General features: G+C 42.7%; 1 protein-coding gene across 3 annotated transcripts in view; it reads right to left on the bottom strand.

Moving 5' to 3' along the window:
* ARIH1 (ariadne RBR E3 ubiquitin protein ligase 1) overlaps nucleotides 1-4516 on the bottom strand; it is a 254134-nt gene extending 249618 nt beyond the window's left edge. Inside the window, exon 1 of one of the 3 annotated variants that reach the window (XM_033919555.1) lies at nucleotides 3744-4516. In XM_033919555.1, coding sequence (XP_033775446.1) covers nucleotides 3744-4028 — 285 coding nt within the window. In that variant the 5' untranslated portion in view covers nucleotides 4029-4516. The remainder of the gene's footprint in view (nucleotides 1-3743) is intronic. The other 2 variants (XM_033919553.1, XM_033919554.1) reach the window with 2 other exon arrangements.
* Between the last annotated feature and the right edge of the window lie 19408 nt (nucleotides 4517-23924).

Here is a 23924-nt window from a genome sequence, read left to right as displayed (position 1 = left end):
ACCTTAGCTGGCCAGCTGCTGAATACTGGCTTGGCTGGTTAAGTCCGCAGCAGCGAACCTTGATCCAGATATTCAATGGCTGTGGCCGGTTACTCTCCCAGAATTGAATATCGGATTAGTCATGGGAGGTAGCCAGGCTGCCTCCCCACAGTCTCAATAACAGGCCCTATAAAACTTTTTCACTCATAAGATGGACTCACAATTTTCAAGACAACTTTCAAGTTACAATGGCATATAAACTAAACTAAATCTTAAGTTTATATACTGCATCCTCTCCATAAAGATAGAGCTCGTCATGGTTTACAGGTACTTTAATAAATGAGGGGAAAACATAATAAGAATTAGTGGTTATAAAGAGGGTAGTGAGCTTTACATTTTAGAGAAAAGCCAAGTTTTCAGATGCTTTCTGAATAATTGGAAGGAGCCCAGATTCCGCAACAGGGCAGGAAGGTTATTCCAAAGCTCGGTGATTTTGAAGAAAAGAGATTTCCCTAATTTTCCTGCATATATAATTCAATAAAATAAGGATCCTTATTTAGATAGTTCAAATTATTTTCAAGCTTAAGAAAATACTACTTTCAGCTACAGTCAACTCAGACAATGCTTCCTCTTAGGCGTTCTTGTTTGGTAAAGACAAGGCAAGAAGCATGAAAATATCATGTATTTTACCAAAGTTTTGGAATTTACTTCCAGTAGAAGTTAGACTCTCAAGGGAGATTTATACAGTTTAAAAAAAGCATTTGGGATTAAATTTGGTGTTTTTTAAATAATTTAAATTTATTGATTTTGCATCCAATGCATTTCTCACAATCAGTACCAAAACAGTTGCAGAAACAATTAAATCCTCCTCCCCTCCCCCCCAAAAAAACCCTTGCATTTACTATTGTCCTAAAAGCCCTTATTCCGTTTCTTCAATACATCAGCTTCCTGTATACCTCCAAATTACATTTTAGTATTGTAAACATATTTTTTTTGGGGGGAAGGGGGGTGTTCCAAAATTAATATCCATACATTCCCAAAAAATTGGAAAAACACAGCAATGCTGAGCAGCAGTGGGTTATGTTTATTATATTTCTATTTACAAGGCAAAAAAAGACCCTCACGTACTAAGAAATTAAAATCAGAGAATTAATGTGTGGCAGAAAGATACAAGATTTCCAACTGTTTTGGGGCCAACCCCAAATTTTCAAGTACATCTATATGTTATGAACTACACTTCTCCCTCCATATTCGCAGTTTCAATTACTTACGATTTTTAGTTTGCTGGCTCCTCCCACCAAATTACATCAGCTTGCATAGACAAATTGCCGATTCCAAGCGTTTACAGAGAAAATTGTCAATTCCCAACACTTTGTTCACCTTGTTTTGCCTCTCCTTCTGGAACAGGCCGGGTCTCCCACCATGTTATTCACGGTTTCATCATATTCACAATGGTTTTTAATAGAAGACAGCGAATAACATATGAAAAAGTTATTCATGGTTTTTCTGTATTTGCAGTTTTGTTAATCCCCTATCACAGCGAATACAGAGGGAGAAGTGTACAGCTCTCTTTCAGCTCTATTTTTAGAGACTATCCTGAAAAGAGAACAAAATAACTCATTCTATGGATCACTACTCAATCAAGTAGTGCTGTGTGTGTACTATAAAACTTCATAAATTCAGACAAAACAGTGTTACTTTACCTGAATGCTTATAATGAAATTGTCTAGGCCACAGATTGAACTGCATGTTTCTTACATAGGCATCCTTTTATCAAGCTACATAATGTGTTTTGTTTTGTTTTTTAAATTGCTGCGGTAAAAGCTCCATCGCTCATTGAATTCCCAAGATAAAAAAACCTTAACACAGCTTGATAAAAGAGGGCCATAGTATGGTTTTGCCTTGAAATTTTATTCTTTCCCTATGTAGCTTCCAGTTCAATCAAAAACTGCCCTAATTAAGATATGGCACCACACATTTTTGTTCACAACTACCTGAGTGAGTTTTCCCACCACCCATCCCAACATTTTAGTCCCTATTCCTGCTCTCTCTCTAACTCAGCCATTAGTAAAGGACCAAAAACTGCAGCTCTCTTCAAATTTCAGTATGTATGCAGAGTCCCAACCATGGTATCAATATTGCACACAAAAAACAAACAACCAACCAAACCCTAGGATTTTGAAAGATGTCCACCAAGTGATTTTGAAAGATGCTTAAGCAGAACCCAAAATCCCTGCTAACTCAAAATGAGCAAAACTTGGTCTCTTATTATACTGGACTGCACTGCTACTAAGCCAGCATTTTTTTCATCCTAATTTTGAAGAACATTGAGCATCTTGTTCTGAACTAAGTAGGGCAAATCTGAACTAAGTAACAAAGTATTCATCATCAAATTATGAACATCTGAGCAATGAACATGTTAAAATGCTAGTTATTTATTAAACTAAATTCCTGAACATTTGCTACATCCATTTCCTGCTTATCCACACCCAGCAAACCAAATAAAACTGCTCTTGGGATTCTGAGATCAACTAAAAATAATACCAATAACAGCTAATATGGAGAAAAGTGAAGTATAACAAAAAACAGTAGCATATTCAAAAACCATTATACAACCTCACAATATCACTGAAGTTATTGAATTGCATTCATTTTGGCAAGTTTCTCCATGCCTGAGTGCTCAAAACATGGAAAGAACATAACATTTCAAATAACTGATCTCTTCTGCCTGTTATTCCTATGATTGGAGCTCCTCTGTTCTCACTGGAAGGGATGGAATATAACTAGAAGAGTGTGAAGAATAGGTGATAATAATAATAGCTTTATTTTTCTCTACCGCCATAGTCAAAGTGACTTCTAGGCGGTTCACATAGAAAGAAGGCTGGACAATCAGCGAATTACAGAATGCAAGAAGAAAGATGTTACATAATAAATTGGAGAAACATGGGGAAAGAATACATGAGAAAAGAAAGATGTTACATAATACATTGGGGTTATAAGGGGAAAGAATACCTGAGAGAGGTCATCTGATTAGGTAAGGAATTTGTCAAATAGAGCGATTTTAATTGATTTTCGGAATGTGTTGTAGGTCTGTCTGGCTTTATTTATGTGGTTTCCCAGCCAGGATTGCTGTCTGTTTGCTTGGAACATGAAGGTTCTGTCTAGGAAGGATTTGTATTTGCAGCCTGTGATCTTTGGGTATAGAGCAACATAATAAAGATCTCTTCCAGACCAGTCCTGTACCGTCTCCTTAAGATGCATATTCTATGGCTCTTCCCCACAGTACAACATGCCTACCTAGTTAAATAGCTAAAAACAAAGATTAGCAAATAAGTTATAGAAGAGACACTTACTTTGGACCAAGTTCAATTATGACTACCGGTAATTCTAAGAAAATTATGAATCTTTTTAGCACTGCTAAGTGAGGCCTGCACTGACCCGATAAAAAGAACTTAATTATTTTAAAAAAAACCTAACCCCAACTTCTTTAGTCCTGTAAAAATAGTACCACCTACGCTTGTTTGATAATCCTTATCTCAATAATTAAAAAAGTAAAATTAAGAACAAACTCAAATCAGGGAAATGGATAGACATTAACAATTCTGGCGATCATCTCTTTATAGCTTTGGTACCTACCAATGCTTCCACCACCTTTTGCCTGGGCCTAGTCTTGCACTTTCCAATAGGCCTCTCTCTCATCCATGGACCTTCCTGACGGCCTGGTACGAAGGGGAAAGCAGTAGCGAAACCCTCTCCAGCCTCACCTGGATGACCTCATTGACCTCCCGGATGCACTCCACCATGTGCTGCAGGATCTGCTCGGCCGTCAGCACCTCGTAGCGATAATCCTCCTCGTCCTGCCCAGGCCCCAGGGCGCTACCGCCAGTTTCTCCGCACAGGCCGTCCCGTTCGCTCATCCCGAGGCCGGCCTCTACCAGTTCCACTTCGCCCAGGTCCAAGTTGTCGTCCTCGGGCTCCTCCTCGACGCTGTCCTCGCTGCACTCCTCGTCGTCGTCGAACTCGTAGTTGTAGCCCTCGTCCGAGTCCATGGCGCAGCAGGTCAGGGTCCCTCAAGCTGGGAGAAGGAGAGAGAGAAAGAGAGAGAGAGGGAGGCCTGGGCCTGGCGCGGACTCTCCTCCCTCCCCTTTCCCTCTCCCCTCCTCAGCTCGCGCGCCTTGCGGCCGGAGCGCTCTACCTTCTCTCTGTCCCTGCGTCTCGCGCCTTGCGGATCGAACGTTCTCTCTCGGACTCCCTGCGCCTTGCGCGCTCTCTCCCTGCCTTACGTCTCGAGCCGTGTCTGTACTCGTTGTGTAGCTGGGGCTAAGGCTCGCCCCTTAATTGGCGGCCGCCCCTCTCCCGCTGGTGCTTACGGTCCAGTGTATCATTTGACTCCCCCTCCCCCTTCTGTTTCTCTTGGTCTCTCTCTTTTACTCTTCTTCCCCCTTTCCCTCTGCGTCGTACAAGAGACTCTGCTCCGGCCTCCGATAAAACAACACAGCGCCGCCGCTGAGCCAACAAAGAGACGATGCGTCACGCGCGCTACGTAATGACGTACCGCACAGGTCGCCGAATTCCCCTCTCCCGACCATTCATTGTTTTGGTCTGTCATGACGCCGGCGTCATTTTGAGTGTGGCAAAAATTTATAATCGGTGGATTTTTTTTATTTTTATTACAGGGGCCGAAAACAATTTCGTAAGCAGTAGAAAGTTTAGTCATTATATTAGTATCTATCTAGTAAATTATGTGTTCTTTAACTACCGTGAAAATATGTTAAACGAAGCCTGCGAACTCTACAAGTGTGAGTCATAGATGGCTATGTCGCTTGATTTTTGACAGACAAGACCACCATATTGAAGGTGGCAGAAGATGCTACAGAATTTCTAGTTGCTGCTATGGTGAGCGTGTCATCTTGAATATAGGGTGAAAAAGGAGGAGTTTCAGAAAAAAAAGGGGACAGAAAGCAATGGAAATAAGGAGGACAGATTGAGACATCTGGGTTTTACTTCTATTGAAAGCAATAAAAGTAAAACCCGAATATCTCAATCTGTTCTCCTTTTTCTGGAGCTATATGCTAACCCTTTAAAGTGTAATTACTAAATTCTCTATGATATGTTTTATGACGTTTGCTTATAATCAGCTCAGTGAAGCTTTTAGTTTTGGATTCTTTTTTTAGTCTTTGTGTAATTATCAAAATTTGCATAACAAGTGTCACCCCAACGATTATGAAAAGAAAACAAAAGTTCTAACATTCACAGAGTTAAACCTAAAACAATGTGGTAGATATGTTCTCTGTATCAATATAAGTAGATAAAATAGACCATTTATCAGCATTTATTTAATAAGGATTTTTTTGGGCTGTTTCATATCAGTATGTTTAGTTTTGCACGGTGCTAGCATTTTAATTTACATCACTAACTTAGTTGAATGTATTGTCCTGCTTTTTTCCCCATTGTAACTGTATCACAAGCTTTATTTATATCCTGTATTAAATAGCCTGGACTACCTTATGTGTAAATTCAACCTGGATCTCTATTGTAGAAATGCTCCTGTAAAGGTAAAGCTAGTCTCAGTTAGGACACTGGTCTTTGACCAAAGAGCCACCACGTGAGCGGACTGCTGGGCACGATGGACCACTGGTCTGACCCAGCAGCAGCAATTCTTATGTTCTTAGTTCGTTGTTGCAGCAGGTGCTTAGTCATTGATCTTGGATGGTTACTCTGTCTTCATATAAACAAATGGGGAGAAGCCATCTAACCAAAAGTTTTCAAAATATATTGGTGAATTTTATTAACTTGAATATTAACCAAGGCCCTGCTCAGGATTATAGAATAATACCCTGGCCTATACCATGACTCTTCCAGTTGAGTTGTCTGGCAATTTAGCCTATTGTTCTGTAGGACTTTCAATTTGCCTCTTTGAAGCTACTATGTATGTTTTAAGGCAATATAGAGGGTAAAGGGGTGAGACTTGTATTCCACTTTTTCTGTATAGTTTACATATTTTAGACTTACAAGGAGCTGTAGTGGTAATCAAACTCACTACCTCAGGGTGATAAGGCAGCTGCTCTAACCAATAGGTCACTCCAATATCAGGGGTTACTTTGATTGTTGAATGTGATGTTTTTAACCTTTTATTTCTAAAATGCTACCATGTGTATAAAAACTTGCAGTCTAATCAAGACAAGCATCCATGATAATTGGGATCATGTATTATAGAGAAATATCAAGATATAAGAAGTTAAAAAAAAATTTCTTAAATTTCTTTTGGATTTAACTCACACATTTTCAGTAAAAGCTCTAATTACATGGAAGTATCAATACACAAAAACCCAATAGGAAGAACACTTTATGCAACCAACTTATAAGTTCTTTATAAAAAGAAGGAAAAAATCAACCCCAGCAGCGGTGGTAACTTCCAACGCTCATAGGAATTCTATGAGTACATAAGAACATAAGCGCAGTTACTGCCCACTGCCGGCGGGTCTGGGATAGGCATGTGGGATCTTTCAGAGAGAGAAAGAAATAATTGTTACTGTGGATGGGCAGACTAGATGGGTCATTTGGCCTTTATCTGCCGTCATGTTTCTATGTAAAAGAGGAGGCAAATGAGAAAACTGGCCAGCATTTGATATATTTATCACTGTCTATAAAACCATGTAGATTTTTTTGAAAGGAAAGTCCTCAGTGTGAAAGCATAAGTCGGAAGAGAGCAAAGCGTTCAATACTTAACTTGTGCATTGGCTTATTTGTCCAATGCTACACACCATCATCAGACTATCTGTGTGTGTTCAATATGAGTGTGTAATTTGTGATATGTGAAAATCTTTAAATAAATTATAAAAAATATTGCTAATTAGCCACTCACTCAAATCACTTCATGAATTACACTGCACAGAAGTTCACACTGAAAGGACGTATCTTTGCTGAACTAATGGCGTCTTTGCCAAATGTCGGCACTCGGAGAATAAGATATGAAAACACCTAATTTCTCATTCAATTTTCTGCTTTCCAAACAGGTTCTACTGAGCTCAGTTTCAGGACCACCCCTTTGTCGGGAACTGTAGAATATTTTCAAATTCAGCCTGAGAAAATACTTTAATTTGAAAAACGAGAATGCTCCTTGTGAACCGTGTCTGAAGCAATTGGAGGCCGGAAAATTAAAAGCCAGGGCAGAAGCTGGAAGACAGATCTGAATCAAACCCCTTAAAAGCAGGCTGTGATGAGACATACCACATAGGGGAGCACTGAGGAGAGCGTTGAGAGAATCGAGAAGAATGAAGAGTGTCTAGATCAAAAAGAATAGCTATATTCTCTTCATGAGGTCTCCTGCCATGACCAGGATGCCAGGCTCTGATCATGTGGGCCAACCACAGAAGTCCATGGTGATCGTTATCCATGTGCGTCATGAAGTGCATAAATGGGCATCAGGGTCAGGTGGTGCTCTATGAGGACTGTAGGTCCAAGATCAGCGACTTACTAGAGGCTCCATGCGGTGCTTGGATGATTCCTTAATGCGGGCTTTGAAGGCAGAAGCTGATACTATGTGTGCTTGTAGAAGCTCCAGAAATTCTGATTGCAACAGCTGAAGGAGCCATTCACGCAGGGATGGTGCCAGCCCTGCCTCCGGCAAGGGTGCCACAGGCACAGGCTGTGTCGAGGCGCCGGTGACCCCACCATGGAGGCGCGTATCAAGCCGGCCACTGGAGATGACGATTGGAAGGATTCTGAAGCGATCCTGGAGGGGATTTCTCAGGTCTTTTCCATGGTTCCCCTGATGAAGGAGGTGATTGAGATGAAGTGGTCCGCAGCATAGGTTTGCACCAGTGCCTATTTAAGCTGCTCCAGCTGCACCACATATTCAAAAAGCGCCTATTTAAGCTGTCAAAGCTATGCTGCTGGCTTGTACCTGCACCTCCAGGCTTTGTTGCTGGAACAATGGTGGCTGAATTGTAGAAGCATGGCCACTACTGCAGCAGGCCATGGGAAGGAGAAATCAGGAGGGGAAACTGAAGCCCCTTGTCCAAGCCAGCTCGTGGTTCCTGAAAAAGAAGAGATTAGTAATTGCATACGCCGGGCTTCTTCGTTTCACCGAAAATGGAAGAAACTGGGGCTTTTCTGTACTGTGGAGTGATATAGGGATAGGTGGGTGGGAGGGAATTAACACCAAACAGAGACTTTCCTCAATAGCCATTTGTGAACTAATCTGATCTTATGCCCTGAAATGCAACCTAAAATACTGATCTAGACTAAAACACTGTTTTTTTGTATGAAAACCCAACAGAGACTCTAAAGGCTACACTACTGTCTAACTGATTTTGCTGAGCTATAAAAGAGAACTACAATGAAATAACCTACTAAAACCCAAGTTTACTTTCCCAAGTTTGAATGCCAGCAGGCAAGATATTCCAATGTATGTTTGTTTTCTTAGCAGAGCAGATCATCCCTTAGTACCTCTTCAGATGTAGGGAAAGAGTGAGTTTCTAGATCTGGTGAGAGGGTTTGGGGGTTAGGTGTTTTTGGTTTGTGAAGATTTATTTATTTCTTCCATTTGTGTGTCACACATACCTATACAAGCTTTAGGCGACATTACAGAGGAAGGAATTAGAAGAGGGTAGGGAGGACTATGGAGGGCAGGCAGGAGTGGAGAGGAAAGAAGCATGCCCTTGTTAAGACCAGCTGGGGAAATGTGGAGGGTAATTTAATGGCATAAGAGTAATTTGAGCCTAGGGATGGGTGGGGCAGTGGGGAGGGTGGGTGATCAGAGGCAGACAGTAGTTCACAGGTTGCTGTGAAAACTATCTTTAATGTTGAGCCTCTACAACCTCTCTCTTAGAACCAGGCTTACTGAGGGTTAGTAACTAGGCCAGCATTCTTCCCCTCAAGGATCACCTGTGGAGTCTGATCTCTAAGAAAGCCCTCAGCGATCATCTTCTACTAGTAGGTCTTCATCCCAAGCTATGATATCTCTTAGGGTGGATGACTTTGCTCATAGTTTCCAAAACAAGGTCACCAAGCTAAGGCAATCTTTACTACTGCACTTATTTCCCCCCTTCTACTCCTGATATTTCTTCTTCTTTGGTCCCTGTTTCAGCACTTTCAGCAAGTTTCAAGTTTATTGAAATTTTGATTTACACGCAATATCAAATATTTTCAATGCGTATAACAAAAATAAAATTGGGGAAATAAATGAATCATTTAGACAATAGACATAAAACATATCTATAGACGATAAAAAATACATTAGGAGTACAGGGATAAAATTATATTTGTTTAAAAAAAAAAAAAAAGAAATAACATTTAGGGAGGAGCAATATCAGGAAAGGTATAGGAAGGAAAAAAAAGAAATTATCTAATTTAAGGTTCAAATGCATCTTTATAAAGATAGCTTTTTAAATTCCTTTTAAATTCTACTAGAGAAGTTTCGGCGCGTAGGAAAATAGGAAGTTTGTTCCAGAGCTGAGGTCCAAAAATAGAAAAGGTTGTATTTCTTCTAGTGCCTATTACTTTCAGTGTTGGAATAGTTATTAAATATTGATCTGCTGATCTAAGAGATCTAGCAGGGGAATAAGGTATTTTTTTTTTATTATTCTTTATTTATTCATTTTAAAAAAATTTAACAAAATCAAAACATTTTGTACAGAAAGATTGTCAGGTCGAACACAAAATAATAAGTAAATCATTATCATAATATGACAGAATTCTAATCAGACAATCTCAAATCCTCAGTAATTATGTGATCCAAGATATATATAAGAGTGAACTTTTAAGGAAATCAATTATTAAATTCTATATAAAAGAATAGTGTCATGTGTCTGACTTGAGGAATTATTCTAATACCAAGTCCAATTTGTTGTTATTACAGTTACATAGTTGTTATAGTGGTAGTTGTTATTGTTGTACCCTCTTTTTCCAGACGTTTCAGTGTCAGAAAAGCAGTAAGTTGAGATGGCTCAAAAAACACATACTTATTATCTCGATATCTTACTATACATTTACATGGGAAACGTAAAAAGAAAATGCCACCCAGCTGTGTAACTCCTGCTTTCAACAAAAGAAACTGACGTCTACGATTCTGAGTTTCTCTACTAACATCTGGAAACATTTGAATTTTCAAACCCAGAAACTCCTTACTCTTGTTCCTAAAGAACATTTTCAAAATCCAATCTTTATCCGGCAACAAAGCCACAGATAGTACAAGAGTTGCTGGTTTAACCAAATCTTTATCTGATGTTTCCAAAATTGCTGTCAGATTTTGTTGAAGGTCTTGTATTTCCTGTCTCTTATCCTCCGAATGCTGACCCCTTACGTTCATAGGCAAATAATATACTCGAGTGAGAGGAGGCAATGATTCCTCAGGAATATTAAATATCTCCATGAAGTACCTTTTTATCATCTCTCTCGGGTTTACAGATAAGATTTTAGGAAAATTCAACAGTCGTAGGTTATTAGTCCGATAGTTATTTTCCATAATTTCCAATTTTTTTCTAATACTTTGATTATCATTTATTATTGTAGATTGAACTTGTTTAATCATTTTCACTTCATTTTCGATACCTCCCAATTTTTCTTTGACATTGGAAATTTCCTGTTTATTTTCCTCTATTGTCTGTTTTTGAATTTTTATATTCTTTTCACCTTCTTTAATTTGTTTAGTTAGTGAGTCTCCCAGTTTGGAAACTAAGTCCCAAATTGAATCAAGAGTCACTTCAGCTGGTTTTTCATATTTAAAGAAAGTCTCATGTAAAGTTGGGGAAAACTCACCTTGGCTGCCTTCTTTCTGTTGGTCTGGATTTTCTCCTCCTTCTGCTCTATCCGCTGGAACCATCTCTGGGCTTAACAAAGCCATAGAGACTTCACCTTGCTGGCTCCCTGATGTTACAGCCTCATGATCAGAGAGTGCTGCTATTTCTGGCCCACTCCTTTCACATGGGGAACTCGCACTCAGCGGTGGGGGAGGTGGACTCCTCTGGTCGGGGCTCAGCGTGGTATCCAGCCCAAGAACTTCCGATCCGGCGTCACTCCACGTCGCAGAGTCCAGCGGGCGATTCCCCGAACCTACTGACTCCCTCTGAAGACGCTGAAGAAAATGTTCAATTGAAGTGAGAGGGGGGTGTTCAAGACGTCGCGAAGCTGCAGCGGCGCTCTTACCCCGTCTCTTCGGCATCGCGACTGATAAATAGTCTAATCGCTGTTGTAATATAACAATCGTACCCTCAGCGTCTCACCAGGCACTGGTACAAAATCAAATCATATATCCTGGATCTGGAGATCTCCTGTATTAGTTCCTTATTCTAATAGGTAAATCAATAATCTCCAACTCCCTGGCTCCCCGTGGCTCCAAGGGGCTCCCAAGGGGCCTGGCGAGCCCCTTGGGGCACGCCCCTTCGGCCACGCCCTGCGGCCGCAACCGCGGCGGCGTTCTGTTTTTAAATTGTTGGAGACGGACCCAGTGACGTCAGGGGTCCGTCTCTGAAGATGCCTGCGATGTACAAGTAATAAGAAGCAGAACCGCTGCTGCAGGAAGCCAGGGAGAGAGGCACAATCCCCTCTGATGAATTCCTCCGATGCAGGAGATCTCCCGAGTCTCCCGCGGCGGCGTTCTGTTTTTAAATTGTTGGAGACGGACCCAGTGACGTCAGGGGTCCGTCTCTGAAGATGCCTGCGATGTACAAGTAATAAGAAGCAGAACCGCTGCTGCAGGAAGCCAGGGAGAGAGGCACAATCCCCTCTGATGAATTCCTCCGATGCAGGAGATCTCCCGAGTCTCCCGCGGCGGCGTTCTGTTTTTAAATTGTTGGAGACGGACCCAGTGACGTCAGGGGTCCGTCTCTGAAGATGCCTGCGATGTACAAGTAATAAGAAGCAGATCCGCTGCTGCAGGAAGCCAGGGAGAGAGGCACAATCCCCTCTGATGAATTCCTCCGATGCAGGAGATCTCCCCAGGGGAATAAGGTATTAAGTACCGATATAAGAATATTGGGGTATTAGTTTTCTGAATTTTAAATATAAGTAACACAATTTTGTATGTTATTCTATGTAAAATTGGTAGCCAATGTGCATTTCGCAGAAGAGGTGTGACATGATCATATTTTTTAGAATGGGTAATGATTTTTATTGCAGTATTTTAATCTTCCTTCAGTTTCATCTTAAAAAAAGGTAGTCACATCTTTTAGATCTTTGTCATCTCCAAATGATTCTATTCCAGCCTTTCTTATATAGTGATTCTTAGATTGCCTTTCTGGTCCTTTGATGCTATAGTCTTACTTCTGCTACATTTCCTTCTACTTGGAAGCATGCTATAGTTACCCCTGTGCTTAAGAGCCTCAAAATTGGACCCTGCTGAAGTTACAATTGCAAGTATACCTCTGTTCACTAAGCTGTTGGAAGGTTTGGTCAACCTGGAATTGGTTAATTACTTGGAAAAGTTCAGTATTCTTCATGACTTTCAGTCAGGATTCAGAAAAGGTTTTAGTACAGAGACTGTCCTCGCCTCTATGATTGATTACCTCCATTGCCAATTCAGCAGAAGCACCAGTGTTCAGATTCTCTAGATAGATCTTAGCAGTGCCTTTGATTTAGTAGATCATATCTTGTTGGGATGTCTAGACACAATAGGGATTTCAGGCAAGGTCCAGAAATGTTTTAAAGGATTCTTGAAAAAGCGATCCTATCAAATGATCAGTGATGGAAACTATTCTCACTCTTGGAGCAATCCTTGTGGTGTACAACAGGGCTCCCCATTGTTGCCTACACTATTTAACATCTATATTTCCCCACTTGGATATCTATTGCAGAGTTTAAATCTGAAATTTTACATTTATGCTGATGACATTTCTATTCTGTTTCCTTTAAACAAGTTTACTGTGGAAGTCATAAATCAGATATTATCTATATCAGGGATCTCAAAGTCTCTCCTTGAGGGCCGCAATTTAGTCGGGTTTTCAGGATTTCCCCAATGAATATGCATGAGATCTATGTGCATGCACTGCTTTCAATGCATATTCATTGGGGAAATCCTGAAAACCCAACTGGATTGCGACCCTCAAGGAGGGACTTTGAGATCCCTGATTTATATTATCTCAGATAGAGCAATGGACTTTAGGCTGAAACTTAACACAGAAAAGACTAAAATTTTTTTAGCCAGTCCTAATGATAAAATAACAGAAACATCACTTTGTCCTAATGGACATGTCTATCCAATAACCAATTCCATTAAAATTCTGGGAATCACACTTGACCGTCAATTGACTTGGATCAATCATACAAATTTGGTGGTACAAAAATTTTTCTATATATTATGGAAACTATGGACCATTAAAAATATTTTGATTCAGTGTCTTTTAGACTATTGGTGCAATCATTGATCTTACCCATTCTGGATTATTGTAACATCATTTATTTGGGATCTCCCCAAAAAATTTTAAGAAGACTGAGAATAATTCAGAATACCACTGTTTGACTGATATTTGGTCTGAAGAAGAATGACCATATTAGCCCATATTATCGTTTGTTGCACTGGTTAGCATTGGAAGCAAGAGTTCTATTTAAATTTTCTTGCATTTGCTTTAAGTTGATATCAGGAAAGTCTCCAATTTACTTGTCTCCTCATTTTGAGTTACATAGACCATCAAGGAATACAGGAAGTTCTTACATATTTGCCTATCCTAAGCCAAATGGTGTCAGATATAAGACCTTTTTTGATAAGACCTTAGTGCAGTGGTTCCCAAACCTGTCCTGGAGGACCCCCAGGCCAGTCGGGTTTTCAAGATAGCCCTAATGAATATGCCTGACAGAGATTTGCATATAATGGAGATGCCAGGAATGCAGATCTGCTCCATGCATATTCATTAGGGCTATCTTGAAAACCTGACTGGCCTGGGGGTCCTCCAGGACAGGTTTGGAAACCACTGCCTTAGTGTTTCAGGCAGGTAAATTACAATCCTGGCTTGGTGAATGTATTCATCAAGCCATATCTTACTGTTCTTTTCGAAAATTAGTTAAGTCTTCTTTGTTTGACAAATTTATTACTTAGTTGGGTATTTTTAAGATTGTAATTCATTTTTAATTTTTTATAATGATTTTATTTTTATGGTATGAATGTATTTCGCTGATTGTTCAGTTTCTTATGGTGTAAACCGCCTAGAACTCTTTGTAATGGCAGTATAAAAGAATAAATCTATTATTATTATTATTACAACTAGTGTTTAAGCCCGTTACATTAACGGGTGCTAGAATATATGTCTGTCTTTCTTTCTTTCTGTGTCTTTCCCTGCCCCTGTCTCTCTCTTCCTTTCTTTCTCTCTCCCGCTGTCTGTCCTTTCTTTCTGGTTCTCTCTCTGGCACCCTGTCTGTTTGTCTGTCTTTCTTTCTTTCTGTCTCTCTCCCTGCCCGCTGTCTTTCTGTGTCTGTCTTTCGTTCTAATGCACTGCCTGCCTTCCTGTCTTTCTGTCTCTTGTCACCACCTGTACTCTGGCCGAGCGGTTTTTGGTAGTCAGGTAGTGACTCACAACTGACACTCTGGCGTGAGCCCCTTTGAAGTAGGGCCACCCTTCAAGCTGGATACCCCTAGGATAGCTGGTGCGTGTTTGGTTTACAGACAACTCAGTAGTCAGAATGGCTTCAGCTAAAGTTGTAAACTTTATTAGGCCACCGGCCTCAGCAACACCAAAATAATTCCGGTTCCACCGGGCATGAATTTTGCATATGAAAAAAAAAGAATCATTCAAAATCTAATATAATCCACACTGCTCTGGACTTTACCCAAATGCAACACAGTCCAAGCACTTCTCTTCACCAGAGTCTATTCATTAGGCAGGCAAACTGCCCTCACAGTCCAAGGTTCTTTTAACCTAAGCAGTCCTGATGAACCTGGTTACATGGAAACTATTTTCCCTACGTTTGTACTGTAGGAGATAAAGCCGGTCAAACAAAACAGTCCTTCTAGTTGGAGCTTTATCCAGTTCAAAAGCACACGGAGTTAACTTAACTTTCCTCCCACCGTTTGCTAATGTAATTAGCTACCAGCTGTGAGCCTGCACAGAGGTTTGAACATAAGAAACACCTTCACCGGATCAGACCCTAGGTCCATCTAGTCCAGCGACCCGCACACGCGGAGGCCAAGCTAGGTGCTCCCTGTTGGAGACCCTGATTTCCCGTATCCCTTGATGTGATTTGCAAGAAGGTGTGCATCCAACTTGCACTTGAATCCCAGAACGGTAGTCTCCGTCACAACCTCCTCCGGGAGAGCATTCCAAGCGTCCACCACTCTCTGTGCGAAACAGAACTTCCTGACATTTGTCCTGGACCTGCTGCCCCTCAGTTTCAGTCTATGACCTCTTGTCCGTGTCACATCTGAAAATGTGAATAATGCTGTTTCTTGGTCTATTTTGTCAAATCCTTTTAATATTTTAAAAGTCTCTATCATATCCCCTCGCAGTCTCCTCTTTTCAAGGGTGAACAGTCCTAGTTTTCCAAGGCATTCTTTGTAGCTCAAATTCTCCATACCTTTGACTAGTTTCGTGGCTCGCCTCTGCACCTTCTCCAGGAGGGTTATATCTTTCTTAAGGTATGGAGACCAGTGTTGGACACAGTATTCCAAGTGTGGTCTGACCATTGCTCTATAAAGCGGCATTTTGACATCCGCCAATCTACTCGTAATGCCCTTCTTTATCATGCCCGACATCCTGTTTGCTTTCTTTGCCGCCGCCGCGCATTGAGCCGACGGCTTCAGGGTCCTGTCTATCAGTACCCCCAAGTCCCTTTCTTGTTCGCATTTGCCCAATGTTACACCGAACATTCTATATTCATATTCCTTGTTTTTCCTACCCAGATGCATCACCTTGCATTTGTCTATGTTAAAATTCATCTGCCACTTTTCCGCCCACTTCTCCAGCTGGTTCAGATCCTTCTGGAGATCCTCGCAGTCCCTTTGAGAGCCAACTGCCCGACATAGTTTTGTGTCATCTGCAAACTTGATTATATTGCTTGTTGTTTCCTCTTCCAGGTCATTTATAAAAAATATTGAACAAGATGGGCCCAAGAACCGAGCCCTGGGGCACGCCGCTAGTCACCTTTGCCCAGTCCGAGAATTTCCCATTTACACTTACCCTCTGCATTCTGTTCTCTAGCCATTTGCTGATCCATCTGAGTACGTCTCCTTGTATTCCACGACTTAGTAGTTTCCTCATAAGCCTTGCGTGCGGGACCTTGTCGAACGCTTTCTGGAAGTCCAAGTAAATTATATCCACCGGGTCTCCGCTATCAATTTGTTTGTTCACCTTCTCAAAAAATTGAAGTAAATTCGTCAAACATGACTTCCCCTTCCTGAAGCCGTGTTGACTAGCTTTCATTAGGTCTTGATTTTCCAGGTGTTGCACAATGCTTCTTTAATTAGTGATTCAACCTAAGAACCAGAGACATTCAGGCTGCTTCCCTGCACAGCGTTTGCTTAGGTAAGCTATGGTTTAAACAAAACTTATCAGCTCTTGTGCTTTACTCAGTCATACATTCAGGAACAGACTTGGCCGTTTGCAACAATTATAACGGTTTGATAGCATTCTCCAGCTAGCAGTGAGACAGTCAGAGAAACAGCAAGGTGAAAGCAACTTTCTCCCTGCCCTCACAGTTCTTATGCAATTTCCATCTGCTCAGACTGGGTTTCACACGGGATATAACTTTCTCCTAATACCATAGGTTCAAGTGTACATGATTCCAAAGGAGAGTTTCTAACCTGTTTCTCTTTCATGTCCCAATCCGTCAGAGCAAGGGGCATTGGCTGTCTCCTAGTCAGCACAACCTCCCACGGAACTCCTTGCCTCTGCACAGTTCCTGTCTCTCAGGCTTCTCAGGTTACTTCCTCCGTCCTTGGGCTCCAACCCCTTCTCCCTAGCTCATTACCAAGCCTCGGCTTAAGCTGTGGGAAGAAACCACTCCCCTAAAGCTGTAAGGGGGAGAGTTTCCTTCCCTTTGCCTGAGTTGTTTCTCTCCAGGCACCCTGCTGATCTGCCTTCTGCCTAACAGGACCTGGATGGCAACAAGGCAGAACTTTCCTGCCTGGCTTAAGGACAGCATTAGGGAAGTTGCAGCTTTTCTGTCCCACTTCCATTTCTTCCTCACTGTCTACAACAGGGGTGTCAAAGTCCCTACTTGAGGGCCACAATCCAGTCGGGTTTTCAGGATTTCTCCAATGAATATGCAAGAGATCTATTTGCATGCACTGCTTTCAATGCATATTCATTGGGGAAATCCTGAAAACCCGACTGGATTGTGGCCCTCGAGGAGGGAGTTTGACACATGTGGTCTACAAGATAGTCAGCTGATGTGCTCCCCCGGATCCTGACTTGGTCAGCCCTTCTGCACCGGGTTTGTAAATCCTTCCATATCCCTCTGTGACAAGCCTCGGGGATGCAAGATTGTCACACTCTCCATGGCCCCCTTCTGTCTCCCCTCCCCCAAAGCAAACCAAGATTGCTCCCAGGCCCCCTTTCCCTCTCCATCACCTCCACTTTCCTGTGCAGCAGCAGCAGCATTTCCCGGCCTTTCTTGTGCAGAAGCAGCATTTCCTCCCCACACACATCCTTCCCTGTGCAGCAGCAGCATTTCCCACCCTTCCTTTACAGCAGCAGCATTTCCTGGCCTTCCCTGTGCAGAAGCACATTTCCCCCCTCCACACACACTTCCCTGTGCAGCAGCAGCATTTCCCAGCCTTCCCTGTGCAGAAGCAGCATTTCCCCCATACACTTCCCTGTACAGCAGCAGCATTTCCTGGCCTTCCCTGTGCAGCAGCAGCAGCATTTCCCGCTGCCCCTTTCCCAGCCGCCGCGTTTAAATTCAGAGAAAAGCGCTGTGCCGCACTACCGCTGGCTTCGGCGTCTTCTAAACACTGCGGCCAACCCTAGCGGAAACAGGAAGTAGTCAGAGAGGGCGGGCCGCAGTGGACAGAAGACGGCGAGGCCAGCGGTAGCGCGGTGCAGCGCTTTTCTCTGAATTTAAACGCGGGTGAGCCGGCGAGAAGGCGGAGGCTTAAAAGTAGCTGGTTTTGGCGGTGAGTGAGGGCGGGAGGGGAGAGTCGCCGGCTGTGCTGTGTCTCTCCGTGTTCGAGAGCTGCCTGCGCTTCCTCACAGCAGTAGTTGGTGAGTGAGGGCGGGAGGAGGGGAGTGGCCAGAATGTTCCCTGCCACTGGGTTCTAAAATGGAACACGGCCACGGATCACACACCACAGCGGCAGGAATCACGCTGTTTTAACAGCGCATGCGCCGGTAAGCTTTTATTATATAGGATTGCAGGTCAATCTCTAATTTACCTTTTTCTTTCTAAAATTACTAAAAAGGTAGTAGCAGTACAACTTTCTGATTTTCTTAATTGTACAAATGCGTTTCACCCACAACGACAGGTTTTCATCCACATCACTCAACTGAACACTCACTTTTAGCTTTTTCAAGTCCACAGGAACTTCAATTGGGAGTTCCTAAGGGATCAGTCCTTGGGCCTATACACTAATATTTTTCTTGCTCCACTCACATTATTGCTTCAGTCTCTCAGTTTCACTTTAATTCTCAGTGCCCTCATGATTTTTCCTTCATTTCTGAAAAATTGGACCAGGTGGCTAATTGGTTAACGTTGAATAGGTTAAAAATTAATTCTCAGAAAACGTCCACTATGAGTTTTTCTTCTAGCAAATGTCTATTGAACCATCCATGTTTCAGTATAAAAGGTACTGCTTTGCCATACTCCACATCTATTAAAATTCTCAGAGTAATTTAAGACAATTCTTTATCATTTCATTCTATTTCTAGAGTTGTCTTTTCTTAATTTTTAACACTTCATCAGCTTCATTCTATCCGATCACTCTTAAATCATAATTCACTCAGGATTCTTTTACATTCTTTGTTTGTTCTATAATTGATTACTGTAATTCTCTTTTAATTGATCTTCCTCAAAATCAACTTTGTTGTCTTCAGCTTGTGCAAAATACTGCACTCCATTTGCTTTATTGTTGATCTAAATACGATCATATAATTCCTTTACTTAAGTCTGAACATTGCTTCCTTTTAAATATTGTACTCTCTTTTCAGATTCAGTCTTCAGGTCGTCCTTCTTTTTGGCTAGTCACTTGCAGGGAAATTCTATAACCAGTGCCTAAATTTAGGTGTCAGTAGGCGCCCTGCCGATGCCTAAGTTATTTGAAAAACACTGTCAGAAACGACAAAAAATGGCAGTGTTAAAGCGCCCACTGACACCTAAATAAAAGGAAGCTGGCATTGCGGCTAAGTAGTTGCGGAACGCCAAAGTAGGCATGGCCAACACTGGAATTGGCATTAGGCAGACTAAAGCAGCTACCTAGCCACAATTCATGGCAAAATAGGCAGCTGAAATGTAGGCCCAGAAAACCCTGGCTTACATTTCAGACGCTATCTATGCCACCGAGGAATCCTAATGTCAGGCCGCAGCAGCATAAGCCGATGGGGCAGCATGATCAAAGCTCCCAGGTGAGTATCAGCCCTCAGGTAAGTAAATCACTCAATACCTCTACACCAAGGGTGCCCAACAGGTCGATCGTGATCGATCAGTAGATAGCAAAGGCAGGAAGAGGCGGTCAGAGCATACCACGAGTGATGCTCGCCAGCGCTCTGGCCACTCTCTCCTGCCTCTCCCGCTGCCCTCTCCAATCTCCCCCATGAAAAACCGTATTCACAGTTTTTCAAGATTCGTGGGGGTTCCTGGAACGGAACCCCCACGAATATCGGGGGAGTACTGTAGTCTGCATTTCCTTAGCAACAGCAGCAGATGAATCTAGAGACCAATGGGATAGCACACATCTACCAGCAGGCAGAGATAGAGAAACTGATTAACAGGTGGTCCTATTGGCTGGCACACCTCCTGTATCGTCAGTATGCTCTATCTCCCAGTAGGTGATGGTCGCTATTCAACTAGCTCCTGGATTCTGGCTGTGTCTGGAAACTTATTTCTCCTGTTAAGATTTTCTCTTCAGTGAGCTGATAATTCTATTTCTCCTGTTGAGGTTTTCTCTTCAGTGAGACAGGGGTGTCCAGCTGAACGGTGCCGGCTTTGGGGATTACACCAGGGCCCCCCCCAGGTCCCTGCCTCACCCTCCCTCCATTGATAGAGGGTCTGCCTGGGTCTCCATTTTTTTCTTCTTTCCCTTCATTGCAAAAAAAAAAAAAAAAAAGAAAAAAAAGGGAGACCCAGATACTGCATTCTGCCGTTTGTCCTGACCTACCGGTTCACTCTACACTATCCAACAGCTTGTGCCTTTTTTGTTGGTTCCGGTGTACAAGGTGGGTTTCTGAGTCACGTGAATAACACAACTGTTGTTTTGTGTCTTGTACGCTGAGGTTTCTGTTGAGCAGAACTGAAATTTGGTATTTCAAGTGTGCTTATCTGTTTTTTGGAGGCCTCCGGTTTTGTATTTTGAAGGCCGTTGAATGGCAGACTTTTTCCCGCGCACTGACGGTGTGCGCTTCATCTCTTCTACTATCGGCAGAGTAGTTGTGTTGCCCGAGGCGGTAATTTCAGCAGGACTGAGCTCCTTCACTGTCGGCAGAGCCACAGCGTTTCCTGCGGTTGTATTGTTCAGCGGGCCGAATTCCTTCGCTGTCAGCGGAGCCATGCTGTTTACCAAGGCGGTCATTGTCTGTGGGTTCGAGGTGCCTAGGTTATTGGACATGGATAAGTTGGCTGTTCTTTTTTCTGCAATTGAAAAGAAAAATAACAAACATCCCCATAACAAGGAGGCGGTTTTTGGTCTCGGGGAGTGTTTACTTTGCCTGGGGTTTCTGGTGCGTGCTGGTGTTATACACCCGGCTTGTTCGGTGTGACAGCGTGTGGCATGGAGACTTTTACTTGATGTTGGCCTGCCCAGTTCAAATTCCCTGTACACCGGTTTGGCACACGGCGCTTCGCGGCTGAGTACCATCAGGTTTGGAGATTGCCCAGTGCTTTATGCGAGTTTCTCCTTCTCGATCTAAGTTCTCATGCAAGGTCCTTGGTATCACTATCAATTCCTCTCTCTCCCTCAATGACCACCTCAACTCCTTGGCAAAATCATGCTTTTTCAGCCTTCACATGCTGAGGAAAGCTAGATCCTACTTCAGCCAACAACACTTTGCCATCCTTGTCCAATCCATCATCCTCTCCAAACTAGATTACTGCAACGCCATCTACTTAAATCTATCAAAAAAAAGTATTCTAAGACTCCAGCTAATCCAGAATACTGCAGCCAAACTGATCTTCTCAAAACGCAAGTCTGACCATGCCTCCCCACTCCTTGCCAAACTTCACTGGCTTCCATTAATCTCCAGAATCCATTTCAAATGTTCCTGCCTGGCTTTCAAGATCATTCACGGAATCCTGCCTCCTCTTATCCCACTGTCTTTCAACTCCTCCAGTCCCGACTCCTCCAGAACTGCCCAAAGGCTTAAACTAGCCTTCCCCTCTCCACGCGGCATCCACTATTCAGGCAATCTGGGAAAATCCCTTCTCTTCAAAATCACAGGTCTTTGGAACGACCTCAGCACCCCACTGCGGAACCTGAGCTCCCTTCAGTTATTCTGCAAACAACTGAAAACCTGGCTTTTCAGCAAATTGTAGCTCTATCCTTCCCCCCTTTCTCTCCCCCCTTCTACACATAAGTTCATGTAATCCTTTTTCTTCTTCTCTACCCACTATTTTAAGTTCTTGTAAACCATGTCGAGCTCCATTCTCATGGAGATGATGCGGTATATAAACTTAAGGTTTAGATTAGATTAGATTAGACTAGTAGGATGTTTTTTTTTCTGGGTCTCTGCATAGCGCTGCAGATGTTTGGTAACACTTTAGACATGTTTAGTGGTAGTTTACGTATCTATGTCTGAGTTGCAGATGAATATTAGGGGGGCGCATGGTAGCCGGATGGCGCTTCTCCTAGTAATGTGACAGGACTGTTTTCCTCTCTTTTTTGAGTGGCAGGTACTCCAGGTTTCACACTCTATTGAGAAAATGTCTGGGACCGTCTTCTTCTGATTCCTCATGTTAGATGGCCCACCGTGCAGACAGCAAATGCTGTGCAGCTACTTGTGGTCCAGGGCAACTTTTTGGTGGCCAAGGGGTTGTCAATTCTTTCCGTGCACCTACACCTTTGATGGCCAACAAAAAGCGATTGTGATCATATCGAGTCCCTTTTCGCCATTTTCTCCCGGGTCAGATCTCTACGCTTTCTCTTTTTTTGCCGCAGGTTGATTTCGAGAGGGGCGTAGGATATATGGAAGTTGGTTCCTTATCTGAATGGGGTGGTACTTGCAGTATCTTGCTCACATCTCGTATGTCTTCACTTCACAGGCAGTACTTTGCCGGGAGTTAGTGATGTTTTCAGTGTTCCAATCTACTCCTTCTGGCATCATGAACCTGGGGTTTTCATATGAGAGTTCCTTTCTTCTTCCGGCTCTTTCGGTTCTCGTCCTGTCGTTCCCCGACCTTCTGCTCTTCATTCTGTAGGGGTCTTGGCTTCCTCTATTACCTCTTGAGGATTTCTCATGCGTGAAGATATGCTGTAATCTCAGATCAGGGGGCCTTGACAATTTTTCAGGATGCTTGCAGCTCTTCAGGGTGCTTTGCATACTCCTCTGATTTCCGATTCTTTCTTGGGGTCCCCTGTTTTGAGCTTTCTTACGTTGCGTTTGTGCGAGTCCTCCTTGCTGTGTTGCTGGACCTCAGGGCTGTTGGTTTTTCATTCTTCTAGAACTTAGGGAAGTTATTCCATTTACTTCATTGTGCCTAGGAAGGGGAGACTTGGTCAGTCTGGGGCTGGGTCTCATTCTGCTGAATTAGTTCCTCTGAGTTAATCTTTTCGAGGACACGCTGAGATTGTTTTCCTTTTCCCTATGGGCACTGACTCAGCACTAACTTCGCTTGCCTTTTTTTGAGCAGCGCTATCGGTTTTGGCGGATGCCATTTCGCCTAGTCAGAGCTTCACGAAAGTTCTAGAACTTGAGGGAAGTAGTGGCGTTTTGGCGCTTACAGGAGATTCCGTATTTTAGCTTTTGAAATTTGTTAAGGGAAAGAAGTTTTTTACATGCTAAGCTTATTGATAATTATGGATGCTTGGGCAATGAGCTATACTGACGATACAGGAGGCGTGCCAGCCAATAGGACCACCTGTTAATCAGTTTCTTTATCTCTGCCTGCTGATAGATGTTTGCTATCCCATTGGTCTCTGGATTCATCTGCTGCGTCTAAAGGAAAGAAAATTAACAGGTAAGAACATAATTTTCCTTTACATGTTGCTGCATTCTAAAATCAGTATGCACATTCCAGACTTGTTCCCACTAGGTTTTCCATACAGGTCTCTTCTATTTCTTTCATTTTTGTTCTTAACACACAGATAGATTCTATGTTCAAGTGCACTTCATCTCCACTTCTCCTGGTATGCTGAGCTGCTCAGGCTACAATGGCTCTAGACCTCAACAGGAGAGACTAGTTCTCTAGCTCTCAGTTCCAAGAATGAGCACATTTGAACCTAGGAAATTACTCAACATTTATCCCTTTTTTCTGTCCTTCTTTAATCGCTAATTGCCATTTTGTTCTAGACAATATTCTCCTCATCGTCTAGCAATGGCTGCCTCTCCTAGATGGTTCAGACCAGTCCCTCTGGCGGGGCCTTCAATTACTCTCTATTAATTTGCTCATTCCACTTCAGCAGAGATCGGCCTCTATGCTTCTTGTAATCCATGGGTGGACCAGACAGCTGTGGTTCTTCTTACTGTTTCAACCTTGATAAAGGTCTTTCTCTCAAGAGTCAAAGATCTGTTTTATATATTGGAGCCTCTCGGGATGGCCTTAGAAGACACTGCTCTTTTCTCATCCTACCAAACTATTTTAGTGGTGTCCAACCTTCTTTACAGCACCGTTGTAAGGAGTGGCAGAGATGGTTTTATCTTATCAAGCCTTTA

This window comes from Geotrypetes seraphini, chromosome 14 (assembly GCF_902459505.1).
Source record: "Geotrypetes seraphini chromosome 14, aGeoSer1.1, whole genome shotgun sequence".
NCBI lineage: Eukaryota > Metazoa > Chordata > Amphibia > Gymnophiona > Dermophiidae > Geotrypetes > Geotrypetes seraphini.
This window is presented reverse-complemented; position numbering and strand designations above follow the sequence as displayed.